General features: G+C 43.8%; 1 protein-coding gene across 1 annotated transcript in view; it reads left to right on the top strand.

Moving 5' to 3' along the window:
* The window catches only part of LOC138249540 (steryl-sulfatase-like), a 711,979-nt gene that overhangs the window by 599,071 nt on the left and 93,398 nt on the right, over positions 1-19,510 (top strand). Inside the window, exon 5 of the mRNA XM_069203489.1 lies at positions 3,798-4,224. Within this exon, the coding sequence (XP_069059590.1) occupies positions 3,798-4,224 (427 nt within the window). The remainder of the gene's footprint in view (positions 1-3,797; positions 4,225-19,510) is intronic.

The raw sequence follows: 19,510 nt of genomic DNA, 5'->3' as shown, positions 1-19,510 counted from the left end.
CAAGGCAGAGCAGGCTGTCAGTTTTGGAATGCCTCAATTCTTCAATTCCTCAATAAAACTCCCTTTCAGGCTTACGTTCACTTCATCTTGCTCTAATCTCCGGGTCAGAGGACCAGCTACACTAGGCAGCGCAATTTCCTCTTCTGGCAGAGCAGGTTACAGCCGGATTAATTTCTGCAAAATTCTAGACTGGTTCCCAGTGCTGGAGGAAGCATCCACTTGCAGACTGTGCTATCTGGTCCGATGCATCTCTCATCTTGTGCTGCAGGGTCTCTCTAGTGGTCCAGAAAAATGTATCCTGCTGGCTATTTATCTTAATTTTGATGAGGCACTGGCAAGAAGCCAAGGACAATTATGGAGCTTGAAATCAACCTGGGTTTGTTTGTATTCGCATTAAGATCGAGAACCTGGTCTGACAGTTCAGACTGGACTATCCTTATTATATATAGCATGACAAAGTCTGACTTACATATGACTGGTTCATGTCTGGAGTATCACAGCAGCCAGGAAATTCAAATCTATAGACTATTACAGGGTTTCAGCAACTGATAATGGATATGCTATTTGCAATCATTCCACTGATCACCATTGGCATTCTGTCTGATGCATTAAGTGCAGGTGCTTAGACATGTGTCCTGTGCTCGCTGTGCCATAGGATGCAAGCAGCATTTCATTGATAAGACCCTTTGAGGCTGTGGTTGATTGTTTTCCATTGTAGAGATTTGCATGTGACACATTCCTTGCAAGAGTGACACAGTGGAGAAAAGAGTAAGTCTATACTAGCGACAGGATGTGCACTTGAAGAGTGAGGAGCCAGCCATTCAGAGCAGGCGTACTTGTTGCTGGAAGGATCTGCATTCAAAACTGTCAAAAACAGAAAGGATGGTTTTGGTCAATCCTGTCATCCAGCAGTCACAGGCCTGATATAGGCTGTCTGTGTTTTTCCTTACCCCACCCCTCCCCATGACACCAAGGGGAATATCAGATCAGCAAGACGACATGGAAAAGAATTTCCATCCTGTGCTTCCCTTGGTGTATTCTCACTGGCCCTCACCCAGAAAGTATACAACGACAATGAGCACTTCATGCATATGACATGTTACAACTGACCACTTACATACAGGAAGGGGTGAAGGGCCTCAGCTACAGTGGAGTACACAATGTTTGCAAAGAGAGGTTTGTAGATTTCTTTCCCTTGGCTGTAGGTTAAAAGATCAGTGGCAGTTACTGGAATCTGATATGTCACAGATCGTTAGTACCCCCATAACATAGTGAAAGGCGGGTGCTTCTTGCTATTACCTGTGGGGATACACTGTGAGTATGTCTTTTGACCAGCAGAGCCTTGGGCTTTGATAGTAAGACATCAACAAAACACAGAGCACTCTGAGAGGTCTAGCACTTTGCTGAAGATCAGATGGTAGGCTAGAAAATGTAAATTAAATACTGGATGACAAAGATTTCCTATCCATGAAAGGACCTTTGCCCCAGAGAAGTCATCATACTAGAATGTTTTTAACCAAAGTGTACTCAACAAGCTGGCAAGATAATGTAATAGGGTATCTTTTAACTTTGAATTCAGAGGTCAAATTAGGATTTTATATAGTTGTAATTATATTTATATAGCGCTTAGTAACCCTGATGAGGTATTTAAGCTCTTTATGGCAGGCACTACACTGGTCTGGGAATCCAACATTAGTAGTAAATCAAGTGTTTATTAGTAACAATTGGTTATTGGAATAATCTTGTGCTCTCAAGGAAACTATCCCATGCATTTATCTAAGTTTTATTGTGATAAACTAAATTAATAGGGCTTTGATGTGATCCTTAGAAAGGGTATGTAAGCTCATGCAGGTGGTTGATGGGAATAATAAATTAGCTAGAGGGGATGCAGGGGTATTACTTACAAAGGAGTTTGTTATGATCTTTGAAAAGAGGTGAGGGCAATTTGTAGAAATGCAGTAACATATGCTGGGGCAAACACACGTGACAGAGTGGGGTGCGTTCAGAGAAACAAGGAGTGCATGAACGGGAAGTACTAAAATGTAAGTGAAGGAAAAAAGGACATGTGACAATCAGAAGTTCTGAGTCAAGGACTGTTTTCATGCAGGATTTTAGGAATATAGTAGAGGCTTTCCCAGATTGCATGCAATCCGAGGCTGCAACAAGGTTGAAAAAAACTACAATATTTGTAAGTGATTTGGTGCTCTAGTATATATTTTTAACATGAATTAGATTCAGATGAACTCCTCAAATTCCACTAGACCATCATTTAAGCAATACCAGCTGATAAATGCAGGGGCTGTAAGGGTAAACTAATGCCTGGATTCATATATCATGAAATTTACGCAGCACTTGAAAGTAGCAGTAACCTTGTGATCGTGACAACATGAGCAAATAAAAGGAATAGATAATGCAAACATTGAATGGAGATTCTGCATATGCTGAAGCAGATGTCTTTTGATGTTCACCCTTAAACTTTGACTCACATTATTAAAAGAGATACATTTAGATACCCCTAGTTTAGCATTTCACATATATGAATTTATATGCAAGAACACATACACACTGGACACTAGAGAAATTGTACCATTGGCAGTGCAGACATTTTTTGAGAAAATGTATACAGAGATCCTTTCTACTCTGTGTCCACTTGTGCATTTATGATACTGTGTTATCTTATGCAGCTTTTTGGATTACCATCTTCAGGGTGGGTATCCTGGCTATGAGCAGGTGTGAGTCTAGCCAAACCTAGGGCTTAGGTACATTACCAGGTCTTCAGCTTCGCTTATTGCAGAATTCAAGAAGTGAAGAAGAGTCTCCTATGTTTAGTGGCAGGTGGTTCCATGCCTTAGCAGTGATGTAGCAGGATTGACTACCTGATTTGGCACACTTTCCATCAGATGAAAGGGGAGTATTTTAATGAATGCCAGTACTGTTAGTTTCAAATGCACCCTTAATACATTCTTTGTGCCATTCTTCACGAGTTAAATATAATGGGTTATACATAGGCTGCCCTGTTTTCAGTGTTTAATTTGTGGATTTCAGTGGTGTTCCAAACCTTTTGAAATCCATGCTAATCAGTATTTATACAGCTGCCCAACCCTCAAAATAGACAAAAACAGTTTTTAAAGTATTTCCAAAATGTAGCTTTTTCAGCTATTGCTATAAAGCACATATTTAATTAAAAAAAGTAAAGTAGGGTATTAAGTGTGTCTAGATTGGCAATATGTCCAATAGACATGTTAGACTGTTTTGAGCATAGAAATGCTGGTTATTGAACTCTCGCTTACACTAAAATCACATTACCTTTTTTCAAATCTCATTACCTCTCACACTCACTCTGTCAGGACTCTGCCTGGTTTACAGCACTACAAATGGATGAAATAGTAAGTGTGTCATACTCAAATGTTTTAATAAGCAAATTCCCAGATACAGTTGGTGGTAAGTCACCGGCTTCTTACTGAATATTATGGCATTGTTGGGATGCTCAGGCCTACCAACAGCATTGTCATTTCAAGACAATAATTTCTGTGTCCTTTCCAGTGATAACATATGTTTTTAAAAGATGTGTAAAGCAAGCTCACAAATTATTGTGATTAGGATAATATTTATATGTGGAGGGAGAATTGTGCAACAGTATTTCCAAATAAATATTTTGTGTAATTGACCAGGAAATCAAATGTAAGGCTGACCTTCTCTTGTGAACTTTGTGTCACATTGCACACACTTCAAAATAATGCCTGTGCACCTCAAAGATGCAGTTTACCTCATTGTCTTCACTTTGTATCCATTTGCAGGGAAGTGGCATCTTGGACTTAACTGCAACAACAGAGATGACTTTTGCCACCACCCTCTCAATCATGGTTTTGATTACTTCTATGGTCTGTCCATGACCAACCTCAAAGACTGCAAACCAGGTCATGGAAGTGTGTTCCTCAATGGGCTTTCCAATGAAGTAAAGGGGCCTCTTCAGATCATCGGTACAGCTCTGATTGCCCTCGGGATACTTCATGTTGTTGGGCTCATCAAAGTCCCCTGGAAAGTCTTAGTATTCTACACAGCTTTAGTAGCTGTCATTTTACTTGGGCTTGGTTTTGTCTTCTTCTCAAGTTTCAGACACTTTAACTGTTTCATTATGCGGAACCACAAGGTTGTTCAGCAACCATTGTCTTATGAGGACCTTACCCAAAGATTAACAGATGAAGCGGTACACTTCATGGAAAGGTAAACCACTTTTTTATAATCTTTATCCATTGTATTCCATGTAAACATTCACACTTTCCTTAAAATGAAAAGGGAGTACTTTAATGAATGCCAGTGCTGTTAGTTTGAAATGTATCCTTAACCCCTTCGATGCCAGGCCTTTTCCCCCTCCTGTGCCAGGCCTTTTTTGCCTATTTGGAATAGTTCTCGCTTAGGCCCTCATAACGTTTTGTCCACATAATCTACCCATGCCAAATTTGCCGCCTTTTTTTCCAACATCCTAGGGATTCTAGAGGTACCCAGACTTTGTGGGTTCCCCTGAAGGAGGCCAAGAAATTATCCAAAATACAGTGAAAATTACGTTTTTAAAAAAAGAAATGGGGAAAAAGGGCTGCAGAAGAAGGCTTGTGTTTTTTTCCCTGAAAATGGCATCAACAAAGGGTTTGCGGTGCTAAAATCACCAGCTTCCCAGCTTTCAGGAACAGGCAGACTTGAATCAGAAAATCCAATTTTGCAACACAATTTTGACATTTTACTGGGACATACCCCATTTTTATGATTGTTTGTGCTTTCAGCCTCCTTCCAGTCAGTGACAGAAATGGGTGTGGCACCAATGCTGGATCCCAGAAACCTAAACATTTCTGAAAAGTAGACAAAATTCTCAATTCAGCAATGGGTAATTTGTGTAGATCCTACAAGGGTTTTCTGCAGAAAAAAACAACTGAAATAAAAAAATATTGAAATTGAGGTGAAAAAAAAAGGCATTTTTCTCTACGTTTTACTCTGTAACTTTTTCCTGCAATGTCAGATATTTGAAAGCAATATACTGTGACGTCCGCTGGACTCTTCTGGTTGCGGGGATATATAGGGATTGTAGGTTCATCAAGAACCCTAGGTACCCAGAGACAATAAATGAGCTGCACCTTACAGTGGTTTTCATTCTATACCGGGTATACAGCAAATCATTTGCTGAAATATAAAGAGTCAGAAATAGGTATCAAGAAAACCTTTGTATTTCCGAAATGGGCACAAGATAAGGTGTTGAGGAGCAGTGGTTATTTGCACATCTCTGAATTCTGGGGTGCCCATACTAGCATGTGAATTACAGGGCATTTGTCAAATAGATGTCTTTTTTACACACTGTCTTATATTTGGAAGGAAAAACTTTAGAGAAAGACAAGGGGCAATAACACTTGTTTTGCTATTCTATGTTCCCCCAAGTCTCCCGATAAAAATGGTATCTCACTTGTGTGGGTAGGCCTAGTGCCCGCAACAGGAAATGCCCCAAAACACAATGTGGACACATCACATTTTTCCACAGAAAACAGAGGTGTTTTTTGCAAAGTTCCTACCTGTGGATTTGGGCCTCTAGCTCTGTCGGCACCTAGGGAAACCTACCAAACCTGTGCATTTTTTAAAACTAGAGACCTAGGGGAATCCAGGACGGGGTGACTTGTGGGGCTCTCACCAGGTTCTGTTACCCAGAATCCTTTGCAAACCTCAAAAAACACCTTTTCCTCACATTTCGGTGACAGAGAGTTCTGGAATCTGAGAGGAGCCACAAATTTCCTTTCACCCAGCGTTTCCCCAAGTCTCCCGATAAAAATGGTACCTCACTTGTGTCGGTACGCATAGCGCCCGCGACAAGAAATGCTTCAAACACACAACATGGACACATCACATTTTTCTACAGAAAACAGAGGTGTGTTTTGCAAAGTGCCTACCTGTGGATTTTGACCTCTAGCTCAGCCGCCACCTAGGGAAACCTACCAAACCAGTGCATTTTTTAAAACTAGAGACCTAGGGGAATCCAAGACGTGGTGACTTGTGGGACTCTCACCAGGTTCTGTTACCCAGAATCCTTTGCAAACCTCAAAATGTGGCTAAAAAAACACCTTTTCCTCACATTTCGGTGACAGAGAGTCCTGGAATCTGAGAGGAGCCACAAATTTCCTTCCACCCAGCGTTCCCCCAAGTCTCCCAATAAAAATGGTACCTCACTTGTGTGAGTAGGCATAGCGCCCGCGACAGGAAATGCTCCAAAACACAAAGTGGACACACCACATTTTACTACAGAAAACAGAGGTGTTTTTTGCAAAGTGCCTACCTGTGGATTTTGGCCTCTAGCTCAGCCGGCACCTAGGAAAACCTACCAAACCTGTGTATTTTTTAAAACTAGAGACCTAGGGGAATCCACGATGGGGTGACTTGTGGGGCTCTGGCCAGGTTCCGTTACCCAAAATCCTTTGCAAACATCAAAATTTGGCCAAAAAAACACTTTTTCCTCACATTTCGGTGACAGAAAGTTCTGGAATCTGAGAGGATCCACAAATTTCCTTCCACCCAGTGTTCACCCAAGTCTCCCGATAAGAATGGTACCTCAATTGTGTGGGTAGTCCTAGTGCCCGCGAAAGGAAATGCCCCAAAACACTATCTGGACACATCAAAATTATCAAATACAAAACTACCTGTTTTTGCGGGGGCACCTGCGTTTTTGGTCCTGGGCTCAGCAGCCATACACGGAAACCTACCAAACCCAGACATTTCTGAAAACTAGACAACCGAGGGAGTCCAGGGAGGTGTTGCTTGCGTGGATACCCCAGTATTTTCTTACCCAGAATCCTCAGCAAACCTCAAATTTATCTAAAAAATCAAATTTTTCCTACATTTCTGTGTGGGATCACCGCACCGGGACAATCACCCAACGTTCCCCTCAGTCTACCGGTAAAAATGATACCTCACTTGTGTAGGTGGGCCAAGTGCCTGTGACAGGGAAGAGCCAAAAGCATGTCAAAATTGAGGGGGAACCAAAGCGGGTCCAAAAGGGCAGTTTGGAAAATAACATTTTTAGGCTGACAAGTGAGGCAGAATTCCTATCGGTATAGATGAGACAATGCTGGGTGGTAGGAATTTTGTGGATTCCTGCAGATTCCGGTAGGTTCCATCACAAAAATGTGGGAAAAATGTGTGATTTCCAGCCAAGTTGGAGATTTTCAGGGCATTGTGGGTAAGAAAATGGTGCGGGTGCATTTGAAGCACACCACCCTGGACTCACTCAGATGTTTCGTTTTCAGATGTGTCTAGGTCTTGTGGATTTTTCTACATGGCAGCGTCCCAAAGTCCAAAAAGTGCAGCCCTCACCATTCCAAGTGGGACGATTTTGAGAGTTAGCCTAGCTCTCATGGCCCAAATGTAAAACCAAAACCCCAAATAAACAAATGTCCACTGGCTTGCCGTGGGATAAGATGTTTTAGTGTGCAGGGGAGAGCTGAAAGACTGTTACCCCCTTCAGTAGGGGTAGGGGCATAACCATGCCCATACTGGTTGGTAGCCACCACCCCACTATTTTTTAATTTTTTTTTATTCCCTTGCATTTAGTAGACTTCCTGCCCCCCCCCCGGGTGTGGATCGGGGGTAATTTCCCCATCTACCCACTGGTGGGCAGAACAACTTGGGCACCATTTATTTGCAGTGGGGGTATGGCCATACCCCCACCCTCTTATTTTGAAAAAAAAATTCCCTGGTCTCTGGTGGGCTTTCTGAGCCCCTTGGGGGCAGATGGGCCTTCCAAAAATAAGACGATCTGCCCCCAAGAGGGGGCAGATATGGCCAACAGTAATGTGCCCCCATCGGGAGCGACCCTTGCCCAAGGGGCTGCCCCCCCAAACAAAATACACACACCAATCCCTGGTGCCTAAGTGGTTTCTGCCCCCGGGGGCAGATCGGCCTAATAGAAACAGGCCGATCTGCCCCCAAGGAGAACAGAAATGACCTAAAAAAAAATTGCCCCCCAAGGGGAGTGACCCTTGCCCAAGGGGTCACTCCCCTTGCGTAAAATTGGTGCAAAAATATAATCCCTGGTGCCAAGTGGATTCTGCCCCCCTTGGAGGCAGATTGGCCTAATAAAAATAGACAGCTCTACCCCTAAGTGGGGTAGAAATGGCCTAAAATAAATTTGTCCCCCAGGGGAACGACCCTTGCCTAAGAAGTCGCTCCCCTTGCGTGAACTTTTCGCAAAAAAATAAAAATCCCTGGTGTCTAGTGTTTTTTGCCCCCCCGGGGGCAGATTGGCCTAATAAAAAAAGGCCGATCTGCCCCCAAGGGGGACAGAAATGGCCCAAAGATCATTTTGCCCCCAGGGGAGCGACCCTTGCCTAAGGGGTCGCTCCCCACATATAAAAAAATTAAATAAAACAAAAAAAAAAAATCCCTCGTGCCTAGCCGATCTGCCCCCAAAGGGGGCAGAAATGGCCTAAAACAAATTCCCCCCCCCCCAGGAGAGCGACCCTTGCCTAAGGGGTCGCTCCCTTCAAGAGAAACTGACAAAAAAAAAATCCCTGGTGTCTACTGGCAGATTAGCCTAATAGAAATAGGCCTAGAATTAATTTTGTCTAAAGGGGTCACTCCCCACAAATAAAAAAAAAAATACCTGGTGTCTAGAGGGTTTCTGCCCCCCCGGAGGCAGATCGGCCTAATTGTATTAGGCCGATCTGCCTCCGGGGGGGCAGAGACTGCCATAAAATTATTTGCCCCCCTGGGGGGCGGCCCTTATGTGTACATATTAAAAAAAAAATCCCTGGTGTCTAGTGGTTTCTGCCCCCCTTGGGGGCAGATTGGCCTAATAAAAATAGGCCGATCAGCCCCCAAGGGGGGGCAGAAACAGCCAAAAAACAAATTGCCCCCCTGGAGAGCGGCCGCTCTCCTTATCAAGTAAATAAAAAAAATAAAAAAATTCCCTGGTGTCTAGTGCCATTTCTTCTGCCCGATCGCATCACGATCAGGCAGCAGAAATGCTTAGAGAAGCCTGAAAGGAAAGGAAAGGCCTTTCCTCTCCTTTCAGGCTTCTCTGCCCCCTCCACGTGATCAGAGAAGAAATGTTTTGCATTTCTCCTCCGATCTGGCGCTGGAAGCCCGGAGGGAAGGCCTCTGATGAGGTCAGCGCGCGAAAGTGCGCTGATGTCATCAGACACCACAAGGGGGTCACGGGGGGTGGAAGGGGAAGCGATTCCCCTTCCATCCCTGCCTAGGCCATCGGGGAATGTTAGCGCTCCCCCGGGGGCCCATAGCAGGACGAGGAACCGGCGCCTTGGACGAGATCACCTTGTCCTGGGCACAGTACGGGTTAATGGATTTTGTGTTGCAGACTTCTGGAGTTAAATATATCTTGCCTTACAATGCCTACAAATCTATATGTCAGTATGTATTGTGTAGCTTACCTAGATGCAGCCTGTAAAGGAATCACCAACTAACAACAAGGCACATATTAACCCTGCTCAAGATGGTCAAGGGCTTTGGCATTCACTGAGAACTTGGAGGACCATGGCCAAGTACCTTTTTTTAAATCCCTTGAAAAGATTGTTTCAGGCACCTCCCAGTTAAACAGTCCAGTTTATTCACCTTAAGACTCCTGAATAGAAACACCAGATACATATTCAATCAACTGCATCAAACAGAGATCTTTTAGTAGTGACCAATGCAAATGGCAGATTTGACATTTCACAAGAAACATATAAATGTTGCCTAGGAAGGAATAAGAATTAAGAGAATATCCTACATTTTTCTTCAGAAAAATACATTGTGCCGTATTAATCTGCATGAATTTAAGAATTACATACTCTTCTGGGACTTACACCAGAGTCCTCTATTCATCTTGGGTATTTGGCACTTGACGATTTTGTGTCAATGCCTCTGAAAGTGTGATCTGTACGCATACTTCATAGTGTATCTAAAATAAAGCACTCACAGGAACAGAGGTTAGCACTTAATCTTTATAAGAAATATAGCAACACCAGGAGGGAGCTGCAAGCCAGCCCACCAATGGTCTCCGTCTCTCTCACCATTCGCATTCTAAACAGAATTCACCCACGACACACGTTGCATGAACCAGGACTCAGACAAGTCCAAATACAACACATCTCCCTCCTTATATTGAACAACAACAGTAACGAAGACAATAATAATAATAATAATAATAATAATAATAATAATCATATTAATAATAATGCTTAAAATAATATCAGTATACGTTTAGTATCAAATATATTTCTTGACTCTTACCCTACATCTCACAAAAAAAACAAATTATAAGTATTGTATAAAACATCACCTAAAAATTCTGAACCATATACATTCATCAACCCATCACATAATCTCCATGCCAGACCGACTTTTGCCTGCCCTTCCATGAATACCATCACATTCTTCTTTCCTTGTCCGATGAGACGGATCATAATCAGCTTGCATTTTCTCTTGTTGCCCTCTTTGCATTTTCTCCCCTTACTTCCTTTGCATTTCCTCTTCATTCACTATTACCCTATCTTCAACTTATTCTTTTGACAGCCAGCTATCTTCACCACTTTTTGTAGTTTCACACTTTGCCATCACATTTCAAAAGGGTATAAGGATACACCCCCTTAACTGAAAATTTGGCCAAAGTTTTATCCTTCCTACGTCCTTTCCTCGCTTGCACCCGTTCTCCAACTCTAAACTCATTTTTAAGCCCAGTAACATTTTTCCCCCACTTTTTCCTTTCCACTCCAATCAGACCTCTTGCTTTCCTTCCTTGCATAACTTCGAACAGAAGCTTTCCTGTAACACTGTTAGGCGTAGTGCAGTATGCCCACACCAACTTCTTCACCTCACTCCTCCACTGGTTTCCTTAACTCAGTGCCAATTTTAAACCCTCCTCTAAAGTCCTACTCCACCTCTTAACAAGCTGTTGCTCGGGGACAGTAGACTAATACTCTGATGTGTTCCCAAGAACTCCTTCCTCTCTTGGGAGACATCTGTGCACCATTATCAGTTACCATCTGCTCCGGCATTCCCTCTCTATGCCATAGGTCTTCCAAAAATATTATTACATCCTGAATGGTCACATGATCAGTAAAATGTACCTCCGGCAATTTTGAACAATAATCTATGGCTTCCAAAACAAATTTAGGACACAATCCCAGCACTCTTTATTGACCGGAGATGTCCAACTCAAGCTTCTTCCGTGGAGCATCCCTTAGTCTACTTTACCTGGTAGATACACCACCATCTTCTGGGACTTGTCACTCCATGTGCACTGCACACACCCCCTTATTGCCCTCTGAACACCTTTATCTAATCCCAGCAACCAATACTCCAACCTCACCCTGCACTTTATTGCACTCATGCCAGAATGCTGTTCATGTGCTAACCTTACTCTGTGACTTCTCAGCACTTCCAGTACTACCAATAATTCACCTCTGAGTAATACCTCACAGGTAACTGACAACTCAGTGCTTACATTCTTGAGCAACTCTGCCCCATAAGATGCTTTACCTTTTGCTGGCCATCCTTTCGTCAAATATTCCTTCACATCTTGCAAAGTGGTACCCCCCCTAATTGCCTGGACCCTCCTCATGAGATATACAACCCTCATTGAGGGTACACACATTCACTATCAGCCATTCTTCATCACCTACAATCACTACATCCTCACTCTTTACAGGTAATTGTGACAAATAATTTCCCACCACATTTTTCTTCCAAGGTACATATTCCATTCTGAAAGTGAACTCCATCAGTTTCAAAACTAACTTGATAATGCTATATGAAACCTGACCTATACCCTTTCTTGTGAACACATCCATCAAAGGTTGATGATTTGTGCAAATCACAACATGTACTTCCGACACAAATGTTCAGAAATGGCACAAACTCCACTTCTTTTCCTTCCCATTCAATATTGGAATATGACAACTCCGCTCCCCTCAAAGCATCTAAATTGTTGCTTCTTTTCCATATCTGTATTACATTAAAAACACCCCAAACTCCTTACATCTATACAAACTATACTTGTGTCAAATGGTTTCACGGTTGGGGCTAATGCAATGATTTTTTTTTATTAACTCACACTCTCTCTGACAACCTTCATCACATTTAAATTTGGCATTTTTTGCCATCAACTTCTTCATGCATTCTGTATTGTCCGCAAATATAGGAACAAAACAGGAGTAATTCTCCTCAAGCCCTAAATATAATTGCAACTGGTACTTATTCTGAAGAGAAGGTGCTTCTTCTATGGCCTGCACAAGCTTCAGTTTTATCGCCACTCCCTGTTTGTCCAACCAATGATTCATGTATTCCACACCTCTCACACCAATCTTACAGTTGTCATGCTTTATGGTTAATCCATTATCCTGCAATGTTTTAACACTCCACAACACTCCATCATCCTCTTCCATATTTTCCATATCTTTCCCAAATACCAAACTCTCATCCTGGAAATATGTCACATTGCCTTCATTCTTAAATAGTTGGTGCATGGCCCTCTGAAATACTTCTGCTGCAGATGCCAAAGCAAATGGCATGTGCTTAAAATTGTATGCCCCCTCAGTTGTGACAAATGAAGTAAACGGCCTTCACTCTGGATTTAACAAGATCTGGTGATATGCTGAGGAAAGATCCAATGTAGCTAAAATCTTAGCTCCCTTGATTGTAATCAGCATATTAGCAATGTTGGGGAGGGGGTGATGATCTATGCAGATACACTTTTTGAGAACTCGCAGATCCACCTAGTCTCAGTTTCATTCTCCTCAATAATACCTACCTGACATAATCTCTGAAACTCGTTCTGCAGAGGTTCCCTCAACACCAAAGGTACACCTTGAGGCATATGTGCCTTTGAACACACACGATCCCTTAATATGATTTTGAGAGCAAACCCCTTTAACAGATCCAGTTTTCCTGGAAGACACCAGAGAATTAATTCTCCCACTTTGTCTACCCAATCACATTCACATCAGTTTGTGCTCCCAACAGTCGGCCAAGGTGGTAAGGGTCTAGCCTAATCTTTAACTCTCTCCGCTACAGCCAAAACAATGTACTTGAACTATACTTGCCAAAATAAAATTTGGACTGTGTTTTCACACCTTGAAATTCTAGTGAGCCCACCAAATAGCCCACCAACTCAATAGGCTTATAAGCATATGCCACTAATTTGATGTCCCGAGTACACAACTCCGTATCTGGTAATTTTTCTAGATATTCCTCCCCAACCTGGATGTAGCATGCTCCTGAGTCAAACATAATTCGCACCTCCACCCCATCAATAATTATATCACAAAAAGGATGGTCTATCTCATCTGAACCTTCACCCTCACTCACTTCCAGCAGAAATTCTTCCCTCATCTTCCAACAATATTAACACTGTTCTTTTCATGTGATGCATTGCCCTGTAATGCTTCTTCTTACAAACTCTTGCAAAATGTCCTTTCATTTTGCATTTTCTACACATTTGACCTACAACCGGACCATTAGGGTCAGTCACTACATGCCCCTTTAATTTGCATTTGTAGCAAACCACCATCTTCTCAGACATTGGTATGTATTCGTTCCAGAATCCATCACTTCTTTCTTCTCTTTAGAAGTTTTATACTGCAACTCCCTCGCCACCTTCTTCCATCATAAAATCACTGACCTACACAACAGCTTCGGACACCAGACCCAGCCAACCACCACAGAACCTACAACCCCAGCCATCACCCTCAATGCCTGGACTCACATCAACACGGAAGAGACCAAAGCCACCATGAACTCCATCCACTCCGGTGCCCCCTCGGACCCCTGCCCACACTTCATCTTCAACAAAGCCAATGACATCATCGCCCCGCACCTCCAGACCATCATCAACAGCTCGTTTTCGTCTGCTACCTTCCCCGAGAGCTGGAAACACGCTGAAGTCAACGCCCTACTGAAAAAACCTACGGCGGACCCTAGTGACCTGAAGAACTTCCGCCCCATCTCGCTCCTCCCATTCCCGCCAAAGTCATAGAGAAGACCGTCAACAAGCAACTTACCAACTTCCTTGAAGACAACAGCCTACTCGACCCCTCTCAGTCCGGATTCCGAGCCAATCACAGCACAGAAACCGCCCTCATCTCAGTCACAGACGACATCAGAACCCTGATGGGCAACGGAGAAACAGTCGCCCTCATCCTCCTCGACCTCTCGGCTGCCTTCGACACCGTCTGCCACCGAACCCTAATATCCCGCCTCCGCTCCACCGGGATCCAAGGACAGGCCCTGGACTGGATCACCTCCTTCCTCTCCAACCGCTACCAAAGAGTCTACCTCCCACCTTTTCGCTCAGACCCCACCAAGATCATCTGCGGCGTCCCACAAGGCTCCTCGCTCAGCCCGACACTCTTCAATGTCTACATGAGCCCCCTCGCCGACATCGTACGCAAACACAGCATCATCATCACCTCCTACGCCGACGACACTCAACTGATACTTTCCCTCACCAAGGACCCCACCAGCGCCAAGACCAACCTGCAAGATGGAATGAAAGACGTCGCAGATTGGACGAAACTCAGCCGTCTGAAACTGAACTCAGACAAAACAGAAGTCCTCATCCTCGGAAACACCCCGACCGCCTGGGACGACTCCTGGTGGCCCAGGGCCCTTGGTACCGCACCGACCCCCTCAGACCACGCACGCAACCTCGGTTTCATCTTGGACCCACTTCTCACCATGACCAAACAAGTCAACGCCGTATCATCCTCCTGCTTCCTCACCCTCCGCATGCTCCGAAAGATCTTCCGTTGGATCCCCGCCGATACCAGACACCCTCATCACGAGCCTCCTGGACTACGGCAACACACTATACGCAGGAACCACCGCTAAACTCCAGAAACGTCTGCAACGAATTCAAAACGCCTCCGCCCGCCTCATCCTCAACATACCCCGCAACAGCCACATCTCCGCCCACCTGAAAAACCTGCACTGGCTTCCCGTCAACAAAAGGATCACCTTCCGACTCCTCACCCACGCACACAAAGCCCTCCACAACAAGGGACCCAAACTTCTCAACCGCCGCCTCAGCTTCTACACTCACACTCGTCCTCTTCGCTCCGCCAACCTCGCTCTCGCCGCTGTCCCTCGCATCCGCAGAACCACGGCGGGTGGGAGGTCCTTCTCCTACCTGGCAGCCAAGACATAGAACTCCCTCCCCACCATCCTCAGGACCACCCATGACCACTCCGCTTTCCGGAGACTACTCAAGACCTGGCTCTTCGAGCAGCAGTAACCCCTTCTCCCTAGCGCCTTGAGACCCGCACGGGTGAGTAGCGCACTTTATAAATATTTATGATTTTGATTTTTTTGATTTTTTATACACTACTTGAGCACCTTCTATTTTTGGCATCTCTTCCCTCCGTTTTCTTCATTCCCTCTTCTGTGCTCTCTGCCCTTTTCACTATGTCAATAGCTTTTTGTAAAGGTAATCCTTCCGTGTTTAACAGTTTTTCTTGAACTCTTTCGTCTCTCAGTTTCTGCACTAACTGGTCACATAGCATCTCATCCAGAAATCCTTTATAGTTGCAAGTGGATCCTAAGTGCTGCTACAAATTTGTCTACTGATACATTAGAGAGTTGTGTTCTTTTTAAAAACGTATACCACTCAACAACTTCATTTATTTTCTTTCCTGTATATTGGACTAATTTCAGCAATGCTATCTCATAAGCATCCCATTCGGACTCATCACTGTCTTCTTCCGGTAATGATGGCAAGTGCTTTAAAATGTTCCTCCCTTCCGCCCCCAAGCAGTGTTTGAGCATAGCCAATTTTTGTGAAGCATTAAATATGTCACCCCCCAACGTCTATGCGTAGGAATGGAAATATTCCCTCCAATCATCCCGTGGATTATTAGGCTCTCCTGGTTAATTCAGGAATGATGCTGGTGCCATGAATTCATCCATTAAACACAAGAGAGTTACAATAGTTAGTTATGGTAATTTGCACTTAAGTACCTCAGCATATTTGCTCTACATCAGTCTGCTTTTTTTCCTTTTAAAGTCTCTCTAAGGAAATAGTCACTTCTCAATATGCAGTATCAATCCTTTGCAACTCCTTTAAAATCATATGTATGTGCTTTCCCCCATAATGAAATTGAAGACATTTATTGTCACTCCTTGCTATGGAGTGCTTCCTCAATATGCAGTTCCTTAGTAAAGAAAACGTTTCTCATATACTGTTGCTGTGTGTTGCTATAGAGAGCTTGAGTTTTTGCGCTCCTCATGTGGGTTTGCTAGGGAAGGAAAGTCTCTCAGGGTAGCGCATGGACACGATGCTGCTTGACCACAGCAGTGTAAGAATGATGACCAAAAAGCTAAAGGTCGCACGCGCGCCCTCACCATCAATCATCACGGTTCTCCATCTGCCACAATAATCGCCTCAAACCTTAAAGTTTCTTCCCATTTTAGCCAATCTACTTCATTGGGCGACCGCTGCTCAAAGAAATCCACAGCAATCCTGTGTCGCACCAATTACTGTGATGCTGCTGTCCCTGAATTGGGCGCTGTCCTCCTTACAGGTGTTCACTGCTCATCACCAGTAACGTGAAGTACTTGCAGGAACAAAGGTAAGTAATTAATCTTTACACATTTTAAAGAAATATAGCAACATCAGAAGGGACCTGCCACTACCCCACCAATGATCTCCACCTCTCCCATCATTCTTATTCTAAATAGAATTCATCCACCACACACGTCGAATGAGCCAGGATCCAGACAAATCCAAATACAACAGTATCAATGGTAAAGTGCCTAAAAACACTGTAAATGTGTTTAAGATCAGCCCAATTCATCAGTTCACAAACAACCAAGCAAACTTTAAAGTTAATGTTAGAAATTACCCAGACAGCACCACAAGAGCCAATTATTAGTAGGTGCCACACAGGCCTTTCACGGTGTGATTCACATAGTCAAATGAAGAGAAAAATCCCCATGAAGGGAAATCTGCAGTTGGCCAGGCTATAGGATAAAATGGGAATTATTATTTATTGGGAAGCTTTTAAAGGCACTTTAACATTTAAGATGAGCAGACCCATAACTGAAGATACAACCCAGGACAATCAGGGTACTCTACCAGCCAGGTGATTCAAAAACTCCTGAGCCAAGAGAGTACAAGGGCCTCTTCTTATGAGAGGACTAACCTCAGATGTACATGACACTGTAGCACTCACAATTATTCAGCAAAGTGATGTTCAGCTTATACTTGGATACCTGAAACTTTAGTGATCATTTATCAACGGTTGCCAAACAAATTAAACAATAATTTTAATTTAAAGAAAAGACATCTTCTGACCCCAGTCTCGAGCATATCTATCATGGGCAGAACAAAATGCATCCTTCACAGTAGGTCACAACACATATGCTGAGTCTTATCCAGCCCGTAATACAGCTATGATATTTTAATTAATGAGACGAGGTATAAAATAGCGCATGTGTGACTATCTTTGCTTCCCTCTCTGCAAAGCCTAATAAGGCTAGGAAGGACATCTGACTTCCAACAAGGCGCATTGCTTCACCAACAACACTCTTAAAAGGATGATACGAGCAACTGGTGCCTCTTTCAGTTCCCAAGAAGGTGGTGAATGTTTACCCTGCATGAAAAAATCCCAATTCCCTGCACAAAGAGTGAGGCATTCTATAAATGCTGCTTCCATCCCAAACCCAAACAAGCATTGGCAAAGCCAATAGGACTTGCCTATGGAAGAGCTATTGGCTCTGCCAATGTGTTTTAACCATGTTGTACACCTGCATGGCTGAATGTTAGTGGCATAGAGCAGAGTGATGTGAAGTGGTGTGGAGTGTCATAGAGTGGTGTAGAGTGTGGTAGAGGGACATAGAGTGTTTTGAAGTGGCATAGAGTTTAGTGTTGTGGAATGGCATGGAGTGTGGAGTCAAAAAATGTAGTGCAAAAACACTTTTTTTTTAAAACAAAATCTTAATGGCAAAAAAGGTTAGGGAAAGGGTTAAAGCAGCAGAATGGCAGAGAGAAAACAAATTCTAAACAGAAGAATTCAGAAGGCGGGAGGTTGGGAATAGTTTGTCAAAGAACCACGGGAGTGAGAGACATCAATAGGTGCGATACAGGGACATGGAATGGGGGTAGAGAAACCTATAAGGGAGAGAGATAAAAAAAATTTACCCACATTGAGTGCTTCAAAAAAAGGCAAGCATTGGCAAAGCAAAAAAGGTTTCGCCTATGCAAGAGCTATTAGATTTGCCAATGTCTTGTAGCCTTGTTGTACAGCAGATGAAGGGAAGTAGAGTAGAGTGGATTGGCGTAACATGGCATAGAGAGGTGTGGAGTGTTACAGAGTGGCATGGAGTGGTGTAGAGTGGTGTGGCTTAGAGTGGGATACAGTGATGTGACATGGAGCGAAGTGCTGAAGAGTAGAATGGCCTGGAGAGGTGCAGAGTGGAGTTGCATGTTGTAGCGTGGTGTGGAGTAGAGTGGAATAGAGGAGATTGAAGTGTAGTGGCTTGGAGTGGCATAGAGGTAAGTGGCATAAAGTGAAGTGGCATAGAGTAGAGTGCCATTGTGTGGAGTGGGATAGAGTGTCACTCTGTGATGTGGGATGCCATTGAGTGGAGTGGCATAGACTGTTTTGTAGTGTAGTGACATAGAGTGGAGCCTCATAAAGTTCCATACCGCTAAGTGGACTGTCACAGATTAGAGTGGAGTGGTGTGGAGTGCATTGGCATAGAGTGTTGTAGAGTGGAATGGTGTAGAGTCTAGCAGCATAGAATGCAGTGACGTATGATGCAATGTCGTAGAATGCAGTGGCAAAGAATGCAGTGACGTAGATTAGAGCGGTGATGAATAGATTGCAGTGGTGTGGAGTGCAGTGGTGCAAAATGGAGTGGTGCTGAATAGAGGACAGTGGCATAAAATTCAGTGGAATACAGTACAGTGGCATAGAGCACAATAGTGCAGAGTAGAATAATGTTGAGGGCAGTGGTATAGAGTGGTGTAGAGTAGAGTTGAGTGCAGTGTTGTAGTGCAGTTGCTTAGAGTGCAGTGGTGTACAGTGTAGTGGCTAAAAGTTCATTGCCATGGAGTAGAGTAGAGTGCAGTGGCATAGAGTGCAGTGGTGTAGAATACAGTACCAAAGAGTTCAGTGGCAGAGAGTGCAGTGTTGCAGAATAGAGTGCTGTAGAGTGTAGTGGTGTAGAGTGCATTGGTGTAGAGTGCAGTGGTGAAGAGTACGGCAGTGCACAGTAAAAAAGAGTGTCAGAGAGTGCAGTGACAGAGTGCAATGGTGTAGAGTTGCATGCAGTAGAGTATTTCAGACTGCAGTATAGTAGCGTACAGTGCATTGTCAAGGAGTGCAGTGGTTTAGAGTAGAGTGTCATAGAGTGAGGTGGTGCAGAGTAGAGTGGCATAGGGTAAATTGCAGTGGCATGGAATGCAGTGGCGTAGAGTGGAGTGGAGCAGATTTGAGTAGAGTGCAGTGACGTAGATTTGAATTGTTTCAGGGTAGAATAAAGT

The sequence above is a fragment of the Pleurodeles waltl genome, chromosome 8, assembly GCF_031143425.1.
Source record: "Pleurodeles waltl isolate 20211129_DDA chromosome 8, aPleWal1.hap1.20221129, whole genome shotgun sequence".
NCBI classification, from domain to species: Eukaryota; Metazoa; Chordata; class Amphibia; order Caudata; family Salamandridae; genus Pleurodeles; species Pleurodeles waltl.
The sequence above is the reverse complement of the archived record's forward strand: the minus strand, read 5'-3'. Positions and strand labels throughout refer to the sequence as shown.